General features: G+C 37.5%; 1 protein-coding gene across 1 annotated transcript in view; it reads right to left on the bottom strand.

The window, feature by feature from the left end:
* The window catches only part of SLC26A7 (solute carrier family 26 member 7), a 63842-nt gene extending 55108 nt beyond the window's left edge, over positions 1-8734 (bottom strand). Inside the window, exon 1 of the mRNA XM_052703391.1 lies at positions 263-8734. Coding sequence (XP_052559351.1) covers positions 263-452 — 190 coding nt within the window. The 5' untranslated portion in view covers positions 453-8734. The remainder of the gene's footprint in view (positions 1-262) is intronic.
* Positions 8735-26943: the final 18209 nt, after the last annotated feature.

Raw genomic sequence — 26943 nt, 5'->3', positions numbered from 1 at the left:
TTGTCAAAGGATCGGATATAGAGGAAGTTTTGGTTCACAGAAAGCTATTCAAATAACACCATGCATTTCCATCTGCATTTGTATATGCATAAGATTTAAGAATTTTTCTTGTATTTTTATTTAGATAAAATCTGCTTTTGATAGATAAGGATACAAGCTGTCCTAAACTAAATTTTAAGATAATATGAATGAAGAGGGTATAAAAGAAAACCAGATAAATCCAGCAGGATTGGATTTCAAGATTTCAGAAGTTTAACTGTACCTTGAGTCACCTGCTGGATGGCCAGCATCATCCCAGACACCATATCGGGAACCAGATTCTCCTTCCAATCGTAGACGGGCACCCACTCCAAGATGGGCAGCCGCCTCATGCACCATTCCTTGATATCTTCACAGCGAACAGCCCGGATCTTCCCCCACACCGCTCTCCTTCTCCTCTCTGCCCCCGTCATCACCAAAACCCCCAAAAGAAGTTCCTTGTGCAGAAGAATGGGTGGCTGAGAAACCACCCTGATCTGGGTCGTTCTCCAGGTTTCTTCTGAGAATTTGTGGTTCCGAGACTGTAGGGAAAAAAATTGAAAAAAAAAACAACAAAACAACAAACAACACAGAAGCACTCACATTTTCTGCAGCTGTGCTCTCACTATGCTCAATAAAAGCACTTACTAAATGTCATAACTGTACGAACAGCCACGCAAAGCTCTCAGAGCAAAGCTCACATTTTCGGCTCGTCTCCTCTCCTGTCAGTTTGTGGCTCTCCCCCGTCACCTCCCGCTTTATATTCGGGCAGTGCTGTGCTTTTGGCCTCGGTCCAGCGGGAACGTGAGGCACAGCGGGGCAAGCGCTCGCCGGGGCTGCGTGGTGCCGGGAGAGGTGCTGGACCTTGGGACATCTCAGGGCTGCTTCAGGGTCACAGCAGAGCCAATGCTGCTGTGAGGTGAGAGATGGGGCTTAGCTCCACCAGCCCCGCTGCCCCTATGGGGCAGAACAGAGCTCAGTCCACCCAGTAATTTTTGGTCGAGAAATAACTTCTCGCACTGAACATACAGGTACAAAGTGATCAGCGCAGAAAAAGTCAAACTGTCAACTTGCTTAAATGCTTCATTCCATTTGGAACAAGGGCACAGGAGAGCTAGAGAATCTGTACCTCTAGATGCTCTAGATCCCTCAGATCAAAATCTAAAATCCATTACCTGTGTGAAAGTGCCCTCCCAAACTGTCCCACAGTAAGCAATAAAAATAAATATACCGTTAAATATTTTAGTGGTATTTGTATAAATTAGTTTATATGTTAATCTTTAGGCAAAGATGAACAAAGCTGAAGTGTCATCCGTTCATGATTTTGAGATTCTGCTCAAAACACTCATTTCAATTCTCAAGATCTCAATTCTCATTTCAGATATAAGCAGTTTTACAGTCCCTGAAATTATAGAAAAACATTACAAGAAATTTAAAACGGCAAATAAAAATACTTGATTTTCATTTTTAGTCTATTAACTCAATCTCCTGATATTCTGAAGCCTGACTCAATTTTTTAATTGCTGGCATTGGTGGTTCTGAAACAAAGCACCAATTTTGGAAATATTTAATTATACATTTAACTTTTCAGATTTAATCAAAGCTTAATATAACTTAATTAGTTTCCTGAATATTACCAAAAATGGTTTCTTATAACATATTTTACATTTTTTTATGCTGCACTCCAGTTTTTTGTATTCTGAATCTTATTATATCTCCCACATTGTATCAGTACAGATCACGGATAATAGATGTTTTTTTCTAGCATGCTAAAGCTTTGTTTAGTTAGTTTGTGATTAAATGATAAGAAATTTTCTTCTCAATCATATTACCAGCATTCCTAATGATGCTGCAAAAAATATAACATAAAATATTACCAAAAAAAAGAAAAAAAGTTTTCTGACTGGATGTAGAATCTTAAAATTAATTTTATAAGTTCTGAAAAGAAATGGTTGCAGTCACACTAATGTTTCAAAAACCGCAATTTCTATTCAAATAATAATAATAAAAAAAAATAAAAGAGAAAAAGCAGTAGGGTAAATGCACCACAAATCATTCTACTGTGTCACTCATCTGGTGTGTACTGTTGTATCACTCAAAAGTGGAAAAAAGTGGGTTACCGAAACACAGACAGATCACTTCTGCCAAAGCTTTGATCTAGAATATTCCAGCGTACCTATTCTCTACCCTGCTCATCTTTTAATCATGTACATCCTTTAAAGAGCAGATGAAACACCACCACTGGTTTGTTTTACTAAACAAAAATACATGTAAATACATTTCTACACATAGATATGTATGTACAAAATGTGAGTACTGATGTAAGATGGACTAATCCTATTTAATAAAAATCATGGTTCACTGGGAGCTATGAATGAGTATTCTGAAACAGGCAGGAAAATGGCACATTATGAAAGCAAAGATTCATGATTAAACAATCAAGATTATAATCCCTAATCTCTGGATTTCTCATGTCAAATGCTGAAGCTGTTTAGGAGTCTGTAATTGAGATTTTCCCACCTGGTATTTTTAGGGTCAATAAATTCGGACAGTTTTGTCAATCCCAGATTGATATCTGAACTCCTTGGATTAGCCATGTCAACAGACTTTTGTCTACATCCAATAACAAGGGATGGCTTCTCTCTCTATGGCTGTGTGCATGCATGAATGCAAACATCTCACAACTGATGCTTGAAAATAAACACTACTAATTGGACACAGACAGAATTGCACATGCAAAGTCCTTGGGATGTCCATGCTGGTGTGGTACTTGTGTGGATATTTGATTTTACTCCAGCAATTGCTGTGACGAGTAAAAGACAGATTGAAGAATCATTAAACCTGAAGTTGATCAACGTCACCGCCAGTCATGGAAGACATTGTTCCTCACTGTAATTTTGTAATTAATTAAGTGTTCATACCAATGCCACAAAGCAATACATCATTTGCAACAGCACAGACAAAGAAATCAAATGTTTTAAGGGATGGTGGATGCACAGGTGCACAAAACGGAAAACCTCTTTACTACAAAGTAGTGCAACCTTAAGGAATCATCAACAAACTCATCTGTTCTTTGGTAAAACACAGTACCCTAACTGAAACACGTACTGTACCATACCAAACAAACATTTTCACACCAGGTGGCTTTCATTAACCTATAAACCTGTGATCTATAAGCTCCTAAAGTACACAAACATGTCATTCTTTAAACTGTATTACAATGTCTACCAGGACTGTGAGAGCCTGGAAAATACACAGTAGTATTATTCTAATAGTGGATATACATGCAGGGCTGAGAAAATAACTACATAAGTTGAAATTTACAATATATTTAATATAAAAGGAAAAAAAAATGTTGCACTACAAGTTGGGTGGGCTTCTCATACTTGCTTTAAAACAGATTCACTGAAAAATGGGGAACATTTTGCAAGGACAACCTGAATTTTCATTCTTCATTGGCTATTTACATACATGATGGATACACAGAGTTAGGAGGTTTGATCTTATGGCTCTGAATTCAAAGGATGAAAAAAAAAACTAAAATAAAAACAGAAAAAAAAATATATAAATCCAGGCATCCCACTTCATATGGAAGCAGGCTTTGTAGGAAATCACTTAACCTTTGCTCAAGAAGTGCTTTTAGTCTTCACATAAACTAGCAGGAAAATTCAACTATGAATATGTTTACATGTCCTTCAGAAGTCTTTGTACCTTAGTGCTATGATGGAAATGATGTGACTTGCTCTTTTTAATTTTTCTCAGGAAAACAGATCACTCACTGAATACCTTCCAAGATTAAACCAATTGGACTTTGGACTAACTAAACCTATGCTCCTGCTGATTAACATCATTTGATCCCTAAGAACATCTTGTGCATCTAAGTCACTTCACTTCCCCATGGTCTCTCATCTACTGTCATTCGGCAAGGGAAAGTACATGCTGTGAGTAATCAAAAACATATAATGACTGACATCTCCTCATCTTTTTTTCAGCAGTGAACCAAATTTCCATTCATTCTTGTCCTCTATCCTATTCTATGATCTCGTTTTGACACTGCTGTCTTTCTGTCATATTCAGACAAAAATGGACAAAGCATTCAGAGGATGCCAGAAAATAAAAGAATAAAAGATGGCTAAAAATCTTGGGTATACAAGCATTGTTTCATTAAGAAAGCTGGCAAAAATTCCAAGGGAAAGTATGTTTCACCACAATGAGAATGGAAGTCATATTTAAAACAAACAGTAGTATGTATGAGTTTAGATCATTCAAACTACAACTATTATATGATACAAGCTCTTGGGAAGGCTGGGAAGGTGCTGAAAAACAGAACAAGACTAAAGTAGGAGAAGACATCAGCATCTTCAGGAATGTATTCCTGGACTTTGAGCATTTATTAAAAAAAAAAATAATAATAACAAAACAACCAACAAGTTAACAACCGTATGCTGCATAAAATATTAAACTGGGTCTCAGAAGCTGCAACCCTTTCAATATCCTGGTCATTACCAACGAAATTTAAGAAACTTCACCTCTAAGATTTTGGTGTCAAAACAAAATATACTTTATGAAGTCCAAAGCTTCCCAATGCGTCTTTCAAAATCAGACAAAATGCTTTTGCATTTGCAGTTAAGAATACTCCTGACTTCAAATACTTAAACGTGGGTATTGACTGAAAAAGATAAGGTCCTAGCCCTCTACACTAAAAATAATATGACTATGACTAAGCCAAATCCTGCTCCCTTCATCATGCAGCACACTCAGGAGACACTGTGGCTTGACACAGTGTGAGGAGCCGAAGTTATTACAAGATAAAGGCAAACCTCCAGCCATACAGAAGCCGGGTCCTGACTCACATGGCTTGGGCTCAGCTTTAGGATCTTGTCTACAAATGGGCTTTCAGTGCTCTCTAACTATGCCATGCTATACAAAGCTGTGTGAAGCAACACTGACATCCAGTGTCTTTGTTCGGTATTTTTCTTCTATTTTTTGCAAGGCTCGAGAGCACTAGCTGGACCAAATCGTTTCACTACATGATGGTTTTTGAACTGTGTAACTTTAAGTGTACAGCTTAATAATGCAGGATGGTAAAAAATCACAGCAATAGAAGTATTATCCATCACATTTAAAATAAATTTACAGGTCAGAAATTAAAGACCGGGGATAAATTAGCAAGTACTGAAACAGGAGCTCCTAGTGCTGAGGTATAATCTGCTCTCAATGAGTCTAATAAATGAAAAATGCAAGCACAGAACAGGCAGATAATTTTACAGTGTGACCATTTTCTTAAATTCCACTCCTGCTCTGTTACAGCTGTCTGCTAATAATGTGCCACGCAGCTGCTAATGAGGAAAAAGATAGTATGAATGTGAAGTGATACTGAATTATTTTAGAACGTCTAAAATGAGCACGAGATGCTTAACAATGCCTGTTTCTTATGGAAAATGTCTGTAAAGAAAATCTCACTTTTTCCTTCTCTCTTAAGATTGCATCTAGCATCAGTGGAAGGTAAACTTTCCTTCAAAATAGTAAAAAATGGTTATTATTGTTATTTTTTTTTTAAGCTAGGGGTAAAATTACCAAATGAACTGTAAATTGATTTTTGTGAACACCCACATTTGAGAACTTGTCTTTGTAGCCAAAATACACAAACATGCATATGCACAGATATCAGAAGCATCAGAAACAAAAGCATTTTGTGGTAACCCCTAATCTTGACACTTTTAGGAAACAATAAAAAAAAAAGAAAAAAAAAGAAAAAAAAAGAAAGTTGATAAAACAAGTCATAAATGTTATTATTTTGCATATCAAAATGTTCAGACAGAATGCATAAACCAGATTTCCTGATTTCTGGTTGCACAAACCAACTTATAAGCCTGACAAGGCCAGACGCTTTTCAGCAGTGTGTGGTGTTAGGACAAGGGGAAATGGCCACAAAGTGAAGCATAGGAAGTTCCACACAAACGTGCTAAGAACTTCTTCACAGTGCTGGTGATGAAGCACTGCAACAGGCTGCCCAGGGAGGCTGTGGAGTCTCCTTCTCTGGAGATGTTCAAGACCCACCTGGATGCCTACCTGTGCAGCCTGCACTGCCTTTGCAGTGGGGTTGGACTTGATGATCTCTAGAGGTCCCTTCCAGCCCCTACAATTCTGTGATTCTATGAGGCCACACAACAGATGGAGAACACTTCAGATTTGGATGCAACTAACCCCAGGTTCAAACACCCTCTTTTCAACTTCAAACTTTGCTAGCTGGCTGCGAGCAGAGGCACACAGGCTCCTGTTCTAGCCTTGACCTCCAGAGAACGAGATTCGAAACGTCTGCTCACTACAAATATTCTTCCATTTAAGATCACTGGGTGCTGAGCATTTAAACTTCTTGAAGAAGTTAAATCCATCCAGAAGTATGTGAGATTTGTGCTGGGTTCTGGCCTACACATGGTTGTGGGACATCAAGGCACTGATACATTGGGAAGACCGAATTCAAACTTCCACCACAGGGTTTGTTGGAACCAGGGTTCAGCAGCCTTGTCAGCGAGATAAGCAGCAGATAGGCCTAAAATGTAACTGTTCATACAGTACAACACACTGTTCCCAAGCCTTCAAAGGCTTGTACATCCAGTTACTTTTTACCTGAGTAATTACAGTGTTCTCATTCATTACAAAACATTCTGTGTTCACTGACTTAGAAAAGACTTATCTGGGAACAACTATCATGAAACAAGCATTCCTGAAGAATTTTATCTCCAGATATCCTTAGTGTCATAGACTCATTTATGGGAGAAAGGCCTTCCATAGACCAGCTAATCAAAATACTTCTTCAAATATGGGATAATTGCAATGTCAGATCAAATTGCTCAGGAACTTGTTCAGGAATGCTTTGAAAACCTCCAAGGATGGATCTTTTTCTAATTAACCTCCCACTGCATTTGGTGTTGACTTTTACGTCAACCAATAGCATATGTTGATTCCAAGACATCAGACACAAAAAGTTTATTAAAGGACAATAGAACAAACTCCTCTTTTGTCAGCAATGTGTGACTAAGAAGGGCCGCACTCAGTGTCACAGCCACTGTGAGCTTGTGAGCATGCTAAAACCAGGAAAACCTTAACTGCCATTAGGATCATGAACAAACAGATCAATAAAACGAATTTCACAGAAGAGGAAAAGAATGCTGAAATGTGACATCACTGCCCTTTTGCTTCAAAAATAGAGCAGAAGGATCCACTTTCCTGTTGCATCTTCAGGGTTACCATCTCTTCCCCAAAAGACACATTAAATTAACCAGTGTGAATAATGCAGAAAGTTTTACCTCCCTTTACCTCTCTGTACTGAGTGCTACACTGTCTTAAAACAGAGGAATAGACTATTACACTGAATATTATCCCAATTTTTGAAGCCTTCTTCAAAAGTAAATTTTTGCTCTGATAGTGTTACACATAAGTTACTGCTTAACAACCAACAATACTTTACCACCGGATGCTTCAGCACATGAAATCCCTTATTTTGCATCCCTTGATAATCTTATCACACTCCTTTTTCTCTGTGTGAAAGCCTCTAAATGTCTCCTCTCTACCCACCTTTACTATACAGTGTGCCACTGCTACACATTTTACAGAGGTGTCATTTCAGTCCAAGAGTTAGTTACAAAACCTGGCAGCTTTACAGTCCACACACTTTATTCTTTGGGTTAGTTTTATCCAGCTGAAATAGAAACTCAATCACTTAACTGAAGAAACTGTTTATATATAAAGCAGTGTACTAATCCAGTGCTGTAGGCTGTTGTTATATAAATCACAATTGTAATAGATTTTATAACTAATGACAAAAATGTGGCCATTCAAAAAGGAAAGGCTATAAAGGGTAGTAATTAAAATTTACATTAATTAAACAGCTAACATCTTATTGCCTTCTGAGACAGTAAGCCAGTGGAATTCTAAAGTGACAAACAGGTGAATTCACTGAAACTAAGGAACAGCTAAAACAATTCCCCCAGAAAAGAAAGACCTGCAAATATTAACACATTCATACAATTCTTGGTTTTCTCACGGCATTTCAGAATGTCTTAAAATGTATTTTGCATGCAAATGCTGCTACCTTGTAATCTGCATGCAAAAATGTTTCACATGAAGAATGTACTGTTCTCATTGCATTTTAAAAAATTGTTTTATTTTCAAGCGTAAGCCCAAAAACACTTGAATGTTTTCCCTTCCATAATTTGTTTACTTAAAAATGCACATCAAGTACATATGAAAACAACATATTGTGTACTGAGCTATTCCAGGGGCCAAGAAGTTAGAGAAGATGAAAACTGCTGTGTTAATAATATCCTGTAACATCAGCTTTTCCTGATTCTAAATACGAACTGGAAAGATATTATATATTCATAAGAACATTATTTTTCTAAGTATTTTAGCTATGAAAGAGGACAGTAGCCTCAGAAAATTCATTCAACAAAGAGTTGTTATGAATATCCTGCTTGCTTCAATAAAAATGTCAGCCTTGCTTGTGACATAGTAAACTACACACATAAAATAATTTGGTTTGATATGAAGTATTTTAAACTACTCCACAGGTCTGCTTACAGCTATAAAAAATAATTACAAGTGCTAATGGTTAAGAAATAAGTCAGAGTAAGCCACCAGGTGTACTTGCCAACTGCCAAGAAGTCAGGAGCCTTGCTTCTGCCTCTCCAGCACTTTCTTCCCAAGTGCTGGGAACAAAACCAGTGCAGACTCTGAGCAGTCACCCAGCACACAGTGACTCTGCGTGCCAGGTCCTTAACAAGCCATGACTTATTCAGGGACTACATCCAGACAACTCCATATACTTTGTTTGAAGTTTCCACTATACAAATGTATATTCCCCCATTCCAAATTTTAAATTTGCTTTGAAAATACAGCATGAGAAGAGAACACAACCAAATGCACGTGCTTACCCATTTTATGCCACTTTTATGCAACCAAGTATATGAGAAAAAATTGCATGATCTGGACTCTATCATTTGGGCATTTTTGCTTCTGTTTTCAGTGCCCTAAATTTACAGCAGAAAAATCTATTGTAGATCACCTTGAGCAATGCATACTGTCCTTGTATACCTGTTTTATGTGTTTATTAAGATGTAATTCTATTCACTTATTATGTGAATACAAAGATTGCATATATGAATCATAAAATGATATAATAATAGAACGACTTAAGTTAGAGAATGAAGAAATGCTTGTTTTGCTGCTTTCTTAAGTATCTGCTGCTTCACAGATTAGACAATTTAAAATTAGACACAGTTCTTTCCTGAAACAGACAAAGTAATTTTGCAATCAAGTCAGTTATCTATGGTTTGAATTGTTACAGCTACATCTTAGGTGCAATATGGTGCTCTGAGTAGGTAGGTAGTCTCTTCTAGACTCTGTCCTAGAAGAGATGAGCCAAAACTCTCAGTGAAAAGGACAGAGAGGGGGGTTAAAAATAAATAAACAAATAAAAATATGACTAGTTCTAGAGAACATAGCTTCATCTTATACATAGTACATATAACTTCTCCCAGGTTTTTGAAAATGGTAGCAATTAGAGAGTGGAGAACAGCTGGTAAGGATCACAGAATCACAGGGACCTCTGGAGATCACTGGGTCCAACCCCCTCTTACAGCAGTTCCCTAAAATAGGTCATAAAGGTAAGCATCCAGATGAATCTTCAATATCTCCAGAGAAGGAGACTCCACAACCTCACTGGCAGCCTATTCCAGTGCTCTGCCACCCTCACTGTGAAGAAATTCTTCCTCATATTTGTATGGAACATCTACTTTCCACTTTTTTTGCAGTTGCCCCTTGTTCTATCATTACACACCATTGAAAAGAGTCTGGCCTTATCCAACTGTCTCCCAAATTTTAGATATTTATAAACATTGATCAAACATCTTTCAGCCTTCTCTCTTCTAGGTGGAACACACCCAGGTCCCTCACCCTTTCCTCATACGGGAGATGCTCCAGACCTTCATCATCTTTGTCACCATTGGTTGCATGCTTAGCGTGGTGTGGCACACATGTTAAACCTCACTTGGGAGAGTGGGGAGAAAGGATATGACCTGTGGTCATCTATAGTCCATTGAAAGAGACGGTTAATTTGTTATTATCTGACAGAATTTTGTGCATTTTAACTAAGTCATGATTTTAAGATGTTTGAAATGTGCTTGTCAGGGCAAGAGAAATCCATCACATGCTTCACAACTGTTGCAGGACTACAGTCGGTTTTCCTGATAATCAGTATTAGCTCCAGCTATTAAGAAATTGTCATCCCTCTCTTGCTAAGGTAAGACAGCACAGACAGCTGAGACTATTCTGCGCCCAAACAGAAATACACTAATTCATTATATGTACATTTTCCAAATGCACTTTTCAAAGTAATCAGGAAGACTGTGCTTTTCAGTGTATTTGCATCAAAATATTTTGATATAAACTTTTAAGTCATCTTCTCGGCCTCATTTTCTGTAATTCCACAGACAGTGGAAACACTAAACCTATGTCTTACTGAAGTGAAAAAGACGTCCAAGGGACTAAACTAATTCTTGTAGCAGTTATGGAAAGATTTCTGCAGACCCCAGTGATTGCTTAATTGACTGTGAAGTGCTTTGTTAAATAAAAAATGCACTTGAGCATATGGCAGGATAGTTTGCTGATGCAGGTGCTCAGCAGTTGCTTTTGTTTAGTTCCTTATTTTCTTAAATGACACAAGCCACTTTTCTCTATCTTTTCCCCTCATATTTCTAGTTTTGAAGTTTCAATTTTTGAGATTCTGTGTTGATTTTGTTTTCCATCCCACTGATTTGCAACTCATTTTCTTCTTCTGGAAGAGGATGCTCTTTCTCTCATGCTCCACACAGACATTTTCCTTCCACCTTGTTAAAACCTCTCTCATGCACTCAAATGTGCTGGTGGGATGGGATTTTCACTGAATATTTACTGATTTTTCTTCCCACAGGTCAGTTGTTCAGTTTCCTGCTTTGGAATTATTTCCCTCCAATGAATCTTTCTTTGCCCTACAGATATGTACAGTGTTTGTAACTTAGAAGTTAGTTACAGCAGTGCCTCAGAGAGGGCATATATAGCACAAATTTGTTGCTTTGAGCTGTGATTACTTCAAGTTCATTTTGCTGAATCTGGAACTGCAATAGGATTTCAATGGAGAGAGGGGAAGCTTTCTCCAAGATATAATTACCTAAAAAAAATCTTGTTTAAAACTACCTTGGGACAATTTCTGCAGAAAACCTGGTATCTGTAGTGAGAGAAACTCAGATTAATTCAGCGCCTTCTCATACTTCAAAGTCTTCATGGGCCAAAGTTGTGACCTTCTATTACAATGGATGGAAGGAGCCCTCTGGATTAAAGGAGCAAATGTTACAGAGAAGTTGATGACAAGGAAAAATGATGGCATATTCTGTAGACCTTCATTTACACAGTTGGTAAAGAACAAAAGTGAAGTAAAGGGAACCAATATTGACAGACCAAAGATTTGGGCAGCTGTGAGACCACAACTTTGATTTTCAGCTCTTCCTTTCTTTCACCTCCTCTTTCAGGCTATCCCAGACCCCAGTGTCTGGTAAATGAGGGCCCTGTCTGCCAGCAATTACTTACTTTATTTGCATATATAATTAATATTTGCCACCTTTATATTGCCTTATTAGCATTTGTGCAATGGTTTTTAAAGCGTGTTATTTAAAGAGCCAGCAGCTTAAATCAATGTCATGTAACATACTATAAACCTGATGCTGGAATGAAGCTGTTTTTGAAAATGAAAATGAGATAGACAGTATGAATTACAGTACATACATTCAACAACAAAGTCTGTATCAGATAGATTTTTTTTTTTAAATCCAAATTATAAAGAACTTTTAAAGTTCCACAAATTCTACATGTATATACATTTTCCTGCATATGGGCATGCATTCCTACAAATTCTCTGCAGCAGTCCACATAGACATTTACTCTGGGACAGTACCTGTGTATAACTTAGTAATATATTTTTTTCCTTGTCACAAACGGATTTTGACTTATGCCCTACACAAAGGAAAGACACTACATAGATTAGGTGAACTACACAGATTAGGCGCACACAAAATATAAAATTGGCATAGGTTCTCTTTAAACTTTTGAAATAACTGATCTTCATGTATGCTTGATTTTACCTCCTAGACTAGTCAGGTGTATGAAAGTATTCTGGCTCTGATCTTCTTAAGTTTTAAGACATCAGCAGTAGTCGTTAGTGAAGTAAATTCAAAGTAGCTTTGGAGTAGCTGAAGAAGACTAAAAAGCATAACTCTGAGTTCAGGCACATGGAGAATCCTACTGACACCACCGACAAGTTATGTCAAGATTAGGAATCTGTTTCTTGGAATCAACTCATTCTGTGTACCATCATGATTATTTCCAAAGGGTGTGAAATAACAAACAGTTGTAATTTAAAGCAGGGAGAAATGACACAAATAAATTGATTTTTACCAAAAAAACAAAGTAAGAATATTTTTTTCTCCCACATGAAAACTTCCATTGGAATTAAAACAATGAGTATAGGTACAGAATTTCTAAAGACAAAACAATTAACATTTTTTCATTGTTTTCTGTAATGGATAGTAACCTCCTATAGAAGGTCCAGGAAAAACAAACAAACAAAAAAAAAAAAAAAACAAAAAAAAACCCAACCACACAACAAAAAGCAATAAAACCACAAAACCTCTAAACATTTCAAACCCTGATTGATTTACCTCATTTTTTTTCCCTTTATTTCTTCATTTTCTTCTCTATCAAGACATCTATGCACTAAAATCTAAAAGGCAGTTTACAAGCATGAAAAGCAGGATTTGTAATGGAAATGGCAAAATATATTACAAGTAACATGTGAACCCAAAGTCTGTAAACAGAAAACCATTAATCAGGATATCACATTAAAGTACATGGATCACAAGAAGAATCTAATCAAAAAGCAATCATATTTCAATTGTTTACAGCTTACCCAATAAAACCCTGAATAATGCTTAAGAAATGTCATCCACTTGATCTATGCATTGCTGAAGTTCCAACAGCCAAAACCACCACCATTACACAGTTACAAGGAATAATTATATATATGGATAGATTACTACTTCAGAATTCATTTTCTCTCCATCTGGTGTACATCTTATTTTGACCACAAATTAGGTACTGTGCTAGGAAACTAATTAACAATCATTGTAAACAATACCAAAGAGAGCAATCTGATTTATGTACTGAGCATATTCCTTCCTTGCTTTGTGCTGCAGTAGCAGCAAAGACCTTGTAGGCAGCAGGTGTACATTTTCAACTATTTTAATTTTCTTCTCAAAGTAAGAGTGAATCATGAAAATTTTTTTAAATGTAGAATCTTCTGATATTTTATATATTTTCTAAGAAAAGCTGGAGTGCCATTATTTTGAAATCACTTTCCATTACTTTTTACTAGAGATGCTGCTGAATTCTTATTCTGTCAAACACTCTGTAAATACTGTTAGCTTTTTAAAGCAGATTAGAAGGCACAAAGGTTTCTAAAGGCACAATTTAAACTCAGATTTTGTCTTTAAGACATTTAAACCATTTAAAGATCACTATGACAGAGACCACTGCTAGCTTCTGGGTAATATTCAACCCAATGGCAATATTCGGAGCTGTTATACCTTTATATACTTCAGAATTCAAAATCTTATAACAGAAGGTAGTATTACAAGATATTAAGGAATTTTCTTCTCTAAACCATCTAAATGAACAATATATTAAGTAGTGCCAGCCAATGGTTTTACTTCATGTCCAGAGCTTAGAGATAGCCACTGCCTTGTTCAGAATGATCTGGAATTAGTTTCTTAACATTTATTTATTATGCAGCTGCTGATGGCAACTCTAATTCTGATGGTTTTATAGTTAAGCAGGAAATCTGGCTCAAAAAATAACATCTCATCTTCATATTTGAAAAGTTTGTATCTGCAATATACAGAATTTTTCTGAGATCACAGAAGCAACTCAGATTATGTTTAATTTAGGGAGCAGGAATTAATGTATCATTGCAAGGCAGCATGACAGGCCTGGCCAGACTGGACTGCATGGAAAATTTCTGCTCCAATAAATAGTCTAAAGGCTGGAAATGAAATTTCACCTTGCACCCTCAATGACCATACTGAGTCATTTTTAACTCATTCACTGGGACTTTGGGACTGCTCCAAGTAACTGAGCAAAGTTAGGAGGAGGGATCACTCAAAAAAATGCAGCCAATGGCACCATGGGTAAGGCTACTTCAGTTCTCCATAGCCAGTGCTTCTGTACTATATCCTAGAAGTCTATGCATCCCCATAGACCTCTAAAAATCCTCATGCTGCAGTCTTTAATGTACTTACACGCCTTCTATATAACGGGTCACCTTCAGCTGGCTCTAAATAGATCAGATTTTCCAAGGCACTGACCATCTTCAGCCCTCCCTGCCAACATCCACACTGGGACACAAAGCATTCATTATCTGATGTCTTCAGATGCTTTGTAAGCCTATAAATCATTGAACAGAATGTACTGTAAGGCCTCATTTGATTAGGCAGATGTAGAAGAAGCCAACCAAAGTCCTTCAATGAAAAGCATTTAACTTATTGGCAGTTGGACTAGGTGATCTTAGTACTTTACAACCTTGATGATTCCATGATTAATCCAGGATCCTCCAATTGAGCTTTTAAAATCCACTTCCAAAGAAACATAGGCTCATGTTGGATGGACATGCACAGGATTTCCTTTTTCTCAGTATTGTACAACCAAATGCTTCCTACAGATTTACAATTCCAGCTCAATTTCCCATACACAATTAACCCAATTCCATTTTCTGTTATACTGTTCATCATACTACAGGCAACTCATTTAACCTGTGACCTTATCTACCACAGAAAAGCAGTGGCCTGTGTAACTAACACCAAGATGCACCTGTGCTCACCTGATAGCACAGAAAGAGCAACCATAAATCACAGCTTCTCATAAAAATTAAGTTTGTGTAAGAGCACATCCTTTACAACTCAGTGATGAACAAAAACTAAGAGGAGATGGAACAGAAGCTACCAAATCAGGCTTTTGTTTTGAAGTGATTTATTTCCTTGTATTCACTGGCATACAGAAGAGAAGTGTTATTGAGCTTAAGTGGCTGTGTGCCCATGACTTAGAAGCCAAACATGTCCTGTTGGAAATCTTTGATTAAGACACTGCTCCAAATTCTTAGGGAATGTCAAGCAGCAGCAACAAAGAACAATAATAATAAAGACAGATGGATTTTATTTCCCCCTAAATTTTTAGTTTGATTTAAATGAAGCTACTCATCTGATTTCCACTATGGAATGCTTAAAGAATTAGTGAGCTGACAAGACTGTCTCGCACTGCTACAGAAACAGTTATAAAGGCCAAAGTGAAAAAAAACACAATATTGTTAACAGATGAAATATAACCATCTGGTTTTACTGTGAAGTATTTGAAGGCATCCTGATAAGTATAAAAATCCTGTCCATCTGATCAAAATAATAATTATCTTCTGAGGTAGTTCTATCTGAGGTAGACAAATGTGCAACTTGATTTTTCTTTTATTACAAAGATCCTCAGTTCCTATCACCTCTATGCTTGTGTTAGATCAGAAAAAATAACAAGAAAAAAACAACTAAACAAGAATGCCCTATCAGAAATGCTATAAAAGGAAACAACAAAACTACAAAATAAAATAGTATAAACAAACAAACAATGAGGTTCTCCTTTGCTGAAGATTTCAGGGCTAGAGGCATTTCTTAATGTAAAATGTCATCAGATTCCAATATATCTCTGCAAATCTCTTTCTGTCCAAAGACGTGGTGGATACCCTATCCCTGGTGATATTCAAGGCCAGGCTGGATGGGACTCAGAGCAACCTGATCTAGCTGTCGATGCCCCTGTTCATTGCAGGAGAGTAGGACCAAATGCCCTTTAGAGGTTCCTTCCAACTCAAATGATTATATGAAATAAAATAAAGCAAAACACTGTGTTTTTACTACTATGAAATAACTGACATTTGTTTTATTCTAACATATTCACAGCAGGAGCAATCACAGCTAAAAACAAGGAAATTCATTTTGTCTGTTAGCACTTAAATATATGGCAATAATATGCATATATTAAGCAGGGTCTAGCACATCTACCAAGCTTAGCTGCTTTTCACTGACTTCATTATGTCCAACCTGGTGAGGTAATTTTGGCTGGCATGTTATAAATCATTGGCAAGATTAACAATGATACACATTAAGATGATATATGTTTTATTGCTGCTCAGCTAAACATGTCAGCTAAAGTAATTACGGCTATGAAGCTGCATTTATTTTTCCATTGTGTGATCCTTTAAGTCACTCACATTTGAGATGAGGAATATTCACTTCAGTCTCTTTCAAAAGCAGTTATTAACAGCATTACATCATTTAAGACAGAGTTGAAAGTTCATTACCCAGCACACAAGTCCTAAATTCTATGACTTTAAGAAGATCTAGGGAAAAGTTAGGATTATCAGCACTGGAGAATGTAACTATGTCTAAAAGTGTGTCTTGTGGACTGTATGGCTGCAGGAGATGGAAAAGGAATTTAGGACCTTCAATTTCAAGTTGCTCTTTTCATTACATACTCAGTGAGTAATAATTGAGAGCTATAAAAACAAACTGTTAGGTATTTGCTCCCCGGTCTCTCAATCCAGATACTTATGGATGAAGCCCAGGTTTTTAAATATTCATGGCATGGTGGGAACCCTTACTGGCAGCTGCAGCAGAAGCATTAAGCACCGACTGTGCAGAGAAATTGTTACCTATTCTAAGATAGGGAAGTTCTTTCAAAAGAGATGTAAGTCATGTTGAATGTCTGATGATTGATATAGTTTAGGTCACTGCCACTGATTTATTCAATGCTGCATAATAAAATCTTCCAGAAATGCTCCACAATTGCTGGGGCTGGAGTTCCATGAAATAAATAGACTCGGGGCAAATTGCAAAAGGACAAGGCATTATCTAAGTGAGACAGCTAATGCTGTGTGACAAAGCACATTGCTGCAGTCCAGCCTTGTCTTATGCAACATTCATTAAGGTGTTGAGGTGCAAGAAATAGAAAATGCTTTAACAGGATGTGAAGCTGCTGCTAAACTGGAGAGAGATGCTATAAGAAAGAGATCTTCGGAAATAAATACAAATGGAAAACAACAAACTGAAATTGAAGTGGAAAAGGAAGTGTGAGATTATCATAATTTGCACAAACTTGGCAAGTACACCTCTTTGCATGGGATGTGCTCCCAGGTGAGAGCTCTGGGAGCCTCAGGTAAGGACTGAGGGCAAACAAGGGAACTTCTTAGGTAAAATCTTCTGCAGTTCCCAGCCCCATTAAAAAGAGACAAGACAGCACTGTAATCCTTAACAGTTTTCCAATAAAATGATTTATCTGAAAAGACTGAACTATGAGAGCTCATTAAAGAATGGAAAGGTTAGGGATAAGAACAGACCGAATGTAAGACCTGTCTAAAGGAATCAGCATCAGACCATTTTGTCCAATTGAGCACAACACACCAGCATCATAAATAACCTGAAGAGCCAAAAATATATCTCAAGCTGTTCCAGTCCGTCAGTTGGCTCCATGAATTCAAGACAGTAAGCAAGCAGAAAATCCCAATTAATCATTTCCTTCTCTATGGGCTAGGGAACAGAATCCAGACAAGCAGTAAAATTCAACACAAACTGAGGAAACCTTCAGCTGAAGAACTTCTCAGAAGTGTCGTCCCATTGACCAGCTGGGCCACAGGAATGTGAGAACTGCAATCAGAAACACACAGAACAAGCGCTTCTCCTGTTGGACCTAAAAAGTTGTCAGGATCCTTTCCTCCCCTTTAGTTTTCACACGCAGAAGTGGAAGAGTAACCTGATCTTATCTGACTGTAGTGCTGCTCTGATCTGGATGTTCAATTAGAAGGCCTCTGGAGATCTCTTCAAAAATGAAATATTCCCTGATTCTCGCAAACTATACATAAAGGACTGAATGTAACTATGAAATTTGTGCTTCACAGTTCTTTATCTGTTTTGTATTGGACTTTAGAGAAGTGAGATTCAATTTTGGCATTTAGAAAATCAGCTGTTACAAGGGACTTGAGCAGTTATCTCACTCTTATCATAACATGGATGTTACTAAGGCCACTGATTCTTAACACTAAGCCTGTTAAGAATTTTTTGCCCATTTTCAATAACAATATTCTAACTCCACTCCACCTCGCTTTTTGTTTTATGTTCTTTTAAAACAGATTAACTTTTAGAGATAAAAAGTGAAGTAGAATTAATACACATCACTTATCTTGGTGTACAGTCCTTCAAATATTTGGTAAAATATCCTTGTGGACACTCACTCAGTGAAGAAAATGTTATGTACATTAACCTTGCGTGCTCAGCACTGTTTCCAGAGCTGTGCTTGGGTACTACTCTTTTGCTTTAGAAGAAGGCAGAAATGGACAGAATGTGGATTTTCTTATATGCCCATGGGAAGATGAGTGGTATTTATGTTTCAAATTACTGTTTCCTAAATGAAACATAAATGTATAGCTATGGGTTATCTATTCCCAGACATCTATATTCCAAAACCAAACGTTTGTAAGATGTATTATACACAGAATCAGAATTACAGTTGCTCCTATAATTCTTAAGCCTCTTCCATCAAGGTTTACTGACAGTTTTATTCCTGACAATGCATACTTAATTTGTATGGTGATTTAATTAATAATCTGCCAAGTTTCATTTTAAAAATTGGAAGAAAGAATTATTTCTCTGCTAAGAGAGTATACTACTCTGTTATATACCATGAAACAGTTCCAGTTAACAAAATTTAAGTGCATCTAAAAATAAGTCAAACAGAAGACATTTTAATGAGTTAACGTCAGGCACTCAGATCTTACTTTGCATCTTCAATGAGCTACTTCTGATTGTTTCTAACTCTCCTGCAAGCTGTCACTCAAGTGAGAAGATCAATCTAGTAGAGTGAATGAGGATTGGCTGTCTGATTAAAATATGTGAACTACTTATTAGAAGCTTTAGGGGACAATGTGCTCCTAAATTTTTTGCAAAGGAAGAAGAGCTCTAACTTAGCATACTGCCTAGAACCACTGCCCTTATTTCTTTATGCTTTTACTTTGTGGATCAACTGTTCTATTTCTCATGCTTCTACTTCCTTCAATTGCTTTTCAATTTGTAAAAGAGTTGATGTTAACTGAAGCAGCCAAATGGCTCAATTACTGATATTAGCAGTTGCAAACTTTTTTCTGTTGAAATAAAAGGACTAAAAGGGAATGAGAGTAACTCACTGCCTTAGAAAGAGCCAATCAGTATCATTCTGAATGAACAAGTTTGTCCTCTTTAGATTACAATGAGGGAATTCACATATTCCTTTTGCTATCACTAAAGTCACTAGAACCCAGTTATTTGGAAGAAATCCTCAGTAATGCAAAATGCTTTGAGAAACTCCAAATTATCCTCTTCACTGATGTTGTTCTGTGCTGTTTCTTCTGGTGATACCCTTGTGATAAGCAGGAAGGCAGGCACAATCAGAGGCAGAGACACGTGTAGACAATTGTTTGGAAGTTCATTTTTGGGTGCACTTTGCACCACTTAATGCACTGATGTAGGCTTTTTTTGAAAATTATTTTTTTTTTTTAAGAAATCAAAGGCCTTGCATCAGCCAGTGCTTTGAGTGAAATAAGTTCTGAGAAACAGGCAAGTGGTTTTGGAGATCTTTGTACAGTCTCTTTAAAAACTGAATTGTAGCGTCTTCGGGAAATATTCATTTTTAACACTGCATCATAATAATGCTACCTCTATTCAAGGTGATGTTTTAGTTAGGTAAAGAAACTTGTAGCCCACAAATGTACTTTATTTATGCATAAAAAGTGATGTCAAAAAAATTAAGCTTACACATCTAACCGATAACCTGTTTGCTCTCTACTCAGCTGGATTACTTCCTGTAACATCACTCAGCTGTTCTCATCTCTCTTGACAGCACACTGCACAGAGCTCTTTTTTCACCACACTGAAACTCCTATTTTATGGCAGTCGTTGAAAGGATCATTTATATCTGCTCTGATCTGAAAAATTTTGCGTGATGCTGCAGCTGAAATTTGTAAAAACAGTTCAAGGCTCTTCCTAAATCATGTAACATTTATCATAAATCTGGGGAAGCACAGACCTTGAAGGTAAGATCTGAGCTTTCCTCCCTGACAAAACTTAATGTTACATAGGGACATATTCACACACTGTGTGAAGTGAACAAGGATGTAAGAAAACATCTACTGAGATCCTGTTTCACCTGTTACAAATATAAACAAGCTATCTTGTGGTCAGCTCTGGCTTTGTCTAGTTGTGTGTAGCAAGCACTCAAGGACATACTGCAGTCTCTCTGGATGACCAACACTTCACCAGCCTCGTAGGCCAAAGAAACATATCCAGATACAGAAACATATCAAGACACAGGTTCAATTGTTGCCACCTGTACTACTAAAAAGCCAGAAGAGAGTTTGGCTCAGTCATCTTTATAATTCTTCTACATTAGCAGATTATGATTAGATCCTCCCTTACCATCTTCTCTCTACTCAGAAAACTCAGTTCCCTCAGTCTCAATGTGTTCATCTTACAGACCCCCAACCAACTCCATGGCCCTATAGTGGACTTTCTTGAGCTCATCAGCCCAAAACCAAGAATGCTCTGCCAGCCTCACCAGTGCCAAGCACAAGAGGATCTGCTTGCTATACTCCTAATGTAGTCTGCGATTATGTTTGTATTATTAGTGGAGAGAAAGCACTGCTGCCTCAAATTCCACTTGGTGTCTGCTCATATGACACACAGCTCATAATTACGATCCCATAGGAGACCGGGATGTAGTTGAACCATAAGCTGCTATGGAGTTATGGTACTTTCCTCTTTGGTTCCTATGGTGCTTTAGGATTGTCTTCTTAACAGATGAGATTTGCAAGGATTTAGTTCCCTATCAATGCTCAAGTACTTGGGAGGGAAAGAAACAGGATGAAGAGAGAGAGAAGCCTTGAAAAACTTTCCTTTAAGGAATTAAAGTTAGACATCTGAGGAGAGCCCAGAGAGCTTGGGGAAAATTACAGAAGGATGTTGAGAGCAAACAAATTTAAAAAGCATGTCTATCATCATCTGAAAATTATGACTGTCTAGAAAGAAAACAAAATTTGAAAAAAGGTATGTACAGAGAAATCATCTCTCTAGATACTATTCTCTCAGAGCATCTGTAATTGGAAATAAAAAGGAATTAAATCTTGTTTGTTTTCAAATTTAAATGAACCATTACAGGTTTTTACTCCATTAAAAGTGCACTAAAGTGTAGCTGACTATACAAAATCATATTCATATTTTAGGTTTTCCTGCTAAAATGTGTTTGGTCATCACATGTTCCTGACTAGCAGTAGCAACTATTGATTTTTAGAAATTACTCAGGTTGACATGATTTTGTCCTATATTTTGTACTGGAGGCATGAAGTGAACAAAGGAACTTCTGTAGGGGAATGGCAATTTACAATGTGCTTGTATCTTCTGGGAGTCACAGCAAACAAAGCAAATGGAAAAATGTAATATATGGAAAATCTGGTTAAAAAAAATTGTTTGCATGAGAAAAATGACATCGGAAGTAATTACATTTCACTTTGTTTAAACAATACATTTTTAATTACAAAACTCCTGCCTGTGAAAACATTTTTTTATGTCTGAAAAATACAGCCATATTTTGCTGATCTTTACAGTTCTCAGCATGTCTTTATTAAACACACATTTGCTATCTGCATTTTCAAGTATTTTTGTCTAGGCAGAAATTGAGCTATCAACTGAATACATTATCAAGTCAAGCCTGTAGGAAGCATAATTAGAGAAGTTCTCAAATATTACATCAGGAATGCAAGGGAAAAAGTGCATCCTGGAAGATGATGGTGCTCATGTTGCTTGTCAGTCATCAACTTCCTAATGCTTTGAATTCCACCATCACCATGCTGATGGTGGGTGTACTGCAGTCCTCGAGAAGCCAAGCATGCAATCAACTTACCAATGATGGAATCTGACTGCAGTGCCTGCCACCAAGGAACTTCTTCTGCTTGGTCCTACAGGTTCTTCCAAAGGCTTTTAGAGGGTCTCCCAGTTGTTCTAAAGGCTTTGCATACTTCCTCTTTTATATTGGCTGGTGTGTAGCAGGCACCCCCCTGACCCACAAGCTGTCAACAAGCAGGCAGGGCACTGTGCACCTGAGCTGCTCTTCCTGGCAGAGCACAACCCTCCTCCAGCTCCTCACCTCCTAGCTGCCTGTACCCAACAGCCCTCTTTATCCATGACAACGTCCTAGATCCACAACGGTCCACAGGCTTCCATCATCAGGGGAAAAACTCAATAGCTAAGATAATTTTCTGAAGGGACTGTCCTGTTGAGGGCTGGTTTTAATTAAAAAAAAAAAAAACAAAAAAACAACAACAAACAAACCAAAAAGCAACAACAATACTGCAGCACTATTCCTACAGACAGCATCAAGGCTATGTCAGTGAAGATGACAGAAACTAAAAGCCATCCAAGCAGAAAGAGACCCTTATCACAGTGTTTGTTACACGTCCTTGCACTAGAGGGGAAGGCTTGCTGTTATGTCGGTGAAAGTTACCACTCCTTTACAAATAACAGTCTGCAAAAACGAAGTGCACTATCAGAAGCATGACATCCATTTTCTTCTCTGTTAAAAACAAGCAAAGCTTTTTCTGTGGTAGCCACAACTAAAACAGAAAAAGTAAACTTTTGGTATAACAGCTAGGTAATTCTCCTTGAGGATCTTTTTCATTTTCCAAATAGTGCCATTTTGTAAGTAGGATTTAAAACATTCTTACTCCACTCTCCAACTTCTTGCCTGTCTATAGATGTTTTTCATATTATTAAAACAATTATGAGCCAGTAAAAGCAGTCTCTGTGGCAAACACCTTTTCCCTTTTAGAACCATAGAAAAATAGAAGCTGTAGAGAAGTACATGATCCACCTGTGCAGATCACGCTTTGTTTCTGGAGAACATGCTTCTACCTTCATTTGCTGTCTCTTGGCTAATTTTAAAGCTACTGTAGCCTTCAAGTTTGTATTCTTTTTTCCTTTTTATGCTATTCATACAGCCATCCCCAATTTCCAACAGCCTCCTCTGTTCTGCTTTTGTTTTTTTGTACTCCAACATTCAGCATACGGATAAGAAAAAAAAACATTTCTTTAGTGGATATGCTACCTTTTATCCCTCACTGATTCCAAATTCAGTGCAGCTCCACTAGGATTTTACAACAAATTCTTGCCTACTTATACTATCAAGTTTTGTTTTTCTTTTTTTTTTAAATAGCACATGCATGTGCATGAAGAAGAGTTGTTAGTTTAAAATCTCCATGTCCTTAGTTTTATCAAAAGGATCTTTCATAAGACAACATTATTCTATCATACAACAAAACATCTTTAAAAAATAAAATAACATTACTCACATCTGGAAGGTTCCTAAGTTTATTTCTGGACAAGAACAGCATCTTCAGACTCTTCATGAATCTGATCTCGTTAGAGTTCATGACAAAACACTTGCAGGTCAGATAAAATCTGGGGAGACTTTGCAGAAAACACAGCTCCCCAGAAATATATATAAATATTATTTTTATTTTTTGCTAAAGGTATACACTTGAATTTTTCTAACATGCAAAAAGGATGAAGCTTTTCAATCAGTACTCCTGGTGTATTTAACTGGGAACACAGAGACTACCTTGGTTTATTTGTGATTTTACAAGTTTTTGGTCTGTGAACAATTCTTCTTATGACACACCTATTTATAACATACAGAGGCAGTTGCCAAGATTTTAATTGTATCTGAAAGTACCTATACCATATGCCTCCAGTGATAAATCATAACCCATCTGCTGCTTTTATCAGTTTCTCAAAACAAAGGAATTGGTGGGTTACTGTTCTTCTCAGAGCCAAAGAAGGCAGAGAAAATGCCTTTCATAGTTCAGATCCTATTTTTAAGTCTGCTCAGCTGCTTACATAGATTAAGTAATCAACACAGGCTGCTTGTCATTAAAAAATGCATCACAGGAGAGCAGCTGGAAGATAAAGGGCAGCTTGTGTCTGAGAACTAAAAATACAAAGTTGTACAGGCAACAATGGCATGAGTTACAAAAAAATACCACCTGAAATGTTGCCTTTTGAACTAACCAGATGATGCAGGTGGGACATTCTCATGCTAGATACTGAAAGGCCACCATCAAGTCTTCTCAGAGCTTTCTCTTCACAAGGCTGAACAGCCCCAGCACTCTCAGCCCAGGTGAGAGGACAGGGGAGGTGTTCTTTCCCTCAGAGTACTTTTGTGGCCCTCTTCTGATCGTGCTTCAACAGGTCCATCTGAAACATCTGATCAGGGCTTCTTAGAAGACACCAGGCTGCCTCTAAGAGCTGCTACCCAGTTCCACTTACTCAACCTTCCTAGCATTGAATTCCCTAACTACAAGGTGACCAGAGCCAGCCAAGGAGGAAGGCTGGAAAGATGAGAGTAATCCAAAGGGCCAATACCAGCTGCAAGAAGCAGTGTCCCTACTCTGCCTGCTGCCAGAACATACAGCAATAATTCTCACATCTGTAATTCATCAAAGCATTACACTCAGACAAAGCAGAGCAGATGGAGTGCCACCATCTCACTTCATCAGATCTGTCCCATCACATAAGTCATATACTCAGCTCTACTGCCTGTATTACAGAATAATTAACTATCACATAATCGCAGAGTAATTGGCTTGGAAGGAACCTTACAGTCTCCCCCAGCCTCACCCCCTGCTGTAGGCCAGCTGCCCCCATCAGCTCAAGCTGCCCAGGACCCCTTCCATGGCACTGGGTGCCTCCAGAGATGCAGTACCCACAGCTCTCTGGGCAGCTGTGCCAGCACCTCACTGCCCTCTGAGTAATGAATTTCCTCCTAGCATCTACCCTAAATCTCCTCTCTTTTAGTTTAAAACCATTACCCTAGTCCTATTGCTATCTGTCCATAGATGAAGTTGCTCTCCAATATAAGTAGTAGATCTTCTTCTTCTTCTTATATATGTTGAACATCTGTCATTCACTTCTTGCCTAATAGCTGTTCATTTAAATGTCTTTATTCATCCACAATTCTGAGCCTGTGCATTTTTTTATTTGAAGCAGAAGGTCTGCACATAAGGGTAAAAGCTACACATCCTCCTGAATATTTTTAAATCACATTTGTTGTACTGGATAACTGTGGTCATATGTTTAAGTTATATTTTCAGAATCACTGTTTTTTGTCTGTTTCAAAATGCTAGCTAACCAGAAACAGTGGATACCTGCAGTGACTGGGATGTTGGTAAGGCCAAATGAAACAAGCTTTCTCTTATTACTGGAATTTTTGGACAGCCTGTGATGTGAATAACAGGAATATTTGGCTTGCTTTTTACCTACGTATTCCTGATTCTAACTAAATAGTGAAAAACAGGTGAAAGGTGATTTCATGTTTCTTAAGCCATAATGTCTTTTCATTTTGAGGGACTTGCTACATATCTCTTGTATTCTTACTACATCTATGTAAAATACTTATGAATGACAATGTTTCACAGAATCATAGAACGGCCTGGGTTGAAAAGGACCACAAAGATCATCCAGTTTCAACCCCCTGCTGTGTGCAGGGTCGCCAACCAGCAGACCAGGCTGCCCAGAGCCACATCCAGCCTGGCCTTGAATGCCTCCAGGGATGGGGCATCCACAACTCTTTGGGCAACCTGTTCCAGTGCGTCACCACCCTCTGTGTGAAAAACTTCCTCCTAATATCCAACCTAAACCTCCTCTGTCCTGGCATAAAACCAACCCACCTATCACTATCAACTCATGTAAACAGTTGGTTATCTGGCAATGGCTCACTATTTTTTGATTGTCTAAGTTGTTAACAATGAAGTTAATATTTCAGAGCCTGGTTTGTCAACAGAAATGACTTTGTGCTCTGAAACTTATGTTTTTAATATATGCGAAAGGATTTCTTTCTATTAGGAAGGTAGTGCATTGGCTGCAATGACGTAAGAAAGGGGCACAGGAGAAGAATTGATCTGATTTCTTATGCTGAGCAGTAATAAAATTGAAGGGCAAAGCGATAACCATATCTGCTAATGCAATCTAATTCACTTCACAAAATAAAGCAAAACATTGTTTAAATTAGTGGATAATTTAAGAATGTTTGACAGCTTAAATTCTTTTGACAAGCCTTTGTTTATTTCTATATGCAAATCTCTTCTAAGAGTTATTAACAGAGCTCATATAGCTGGCCCAGAAATCCTTTTTTTTTTAATACAACTGTGAGGGGAGGAAAAAGATCTGTTGTTTTTTTTTCTTTTGGAAAGTGAACTACTAACGACTATGAGAAGGTCGGCTGAAATGTTGTCCCATTCAGGACAATCTAATTGCTCTCTCAGCTGTTAACTGTCTTTACAGTCTAGCGATGCTTCCTTGGGCATTGGGAATAATTATCTTTTGAAGTTAATCCACATTTAATACCAGTAACATTTTGGTTTCAGCAAAATGCAGCCTGTGTTTTAGTAACAGGAATTAAAGAAAAGCTCAGTAAACAGAGTCCTCTCAGATAGTGATTTGGTGCCAGAAGAGTACTCTGTTTTCTTCATTGCTTCATTAAAATAAAGTTACAAAAGTACTTCATAGAAAATGAAAGTGTAGATTAAAATTAAATACAGAGAAGATAATTTTTAATCACTTTTTATAAATGCATCTGTATAGATGTACGCTAGAAAAGGATTCAGAATTGTCTTCACCAGAGATCTGTACATAGCACAAATTCGGCGCATCCAACTTCCAGTTACTTTGT

The sequence above is a fragment of the Tympanuchus pallidicinctus genome, unplaced genomic scaffold (assembly GCF_026119805.1).
Source record: "Tympanuchus pallidicinctus isolate F22 unplaced genomic scaffold, pur_lepc_1.0 scaffold5, whole genome shotgun sequence".
NCBI classification, from domain to species: Eukaryota; Metazoa; Chordata; class Aves; order Galliformes; family Phasianidae; genus Tympanuchus; species Tympanuchus pallidicinctus.
This window is presented reverse-complemented; position numbering and strand designations above follow the sequence as displayed.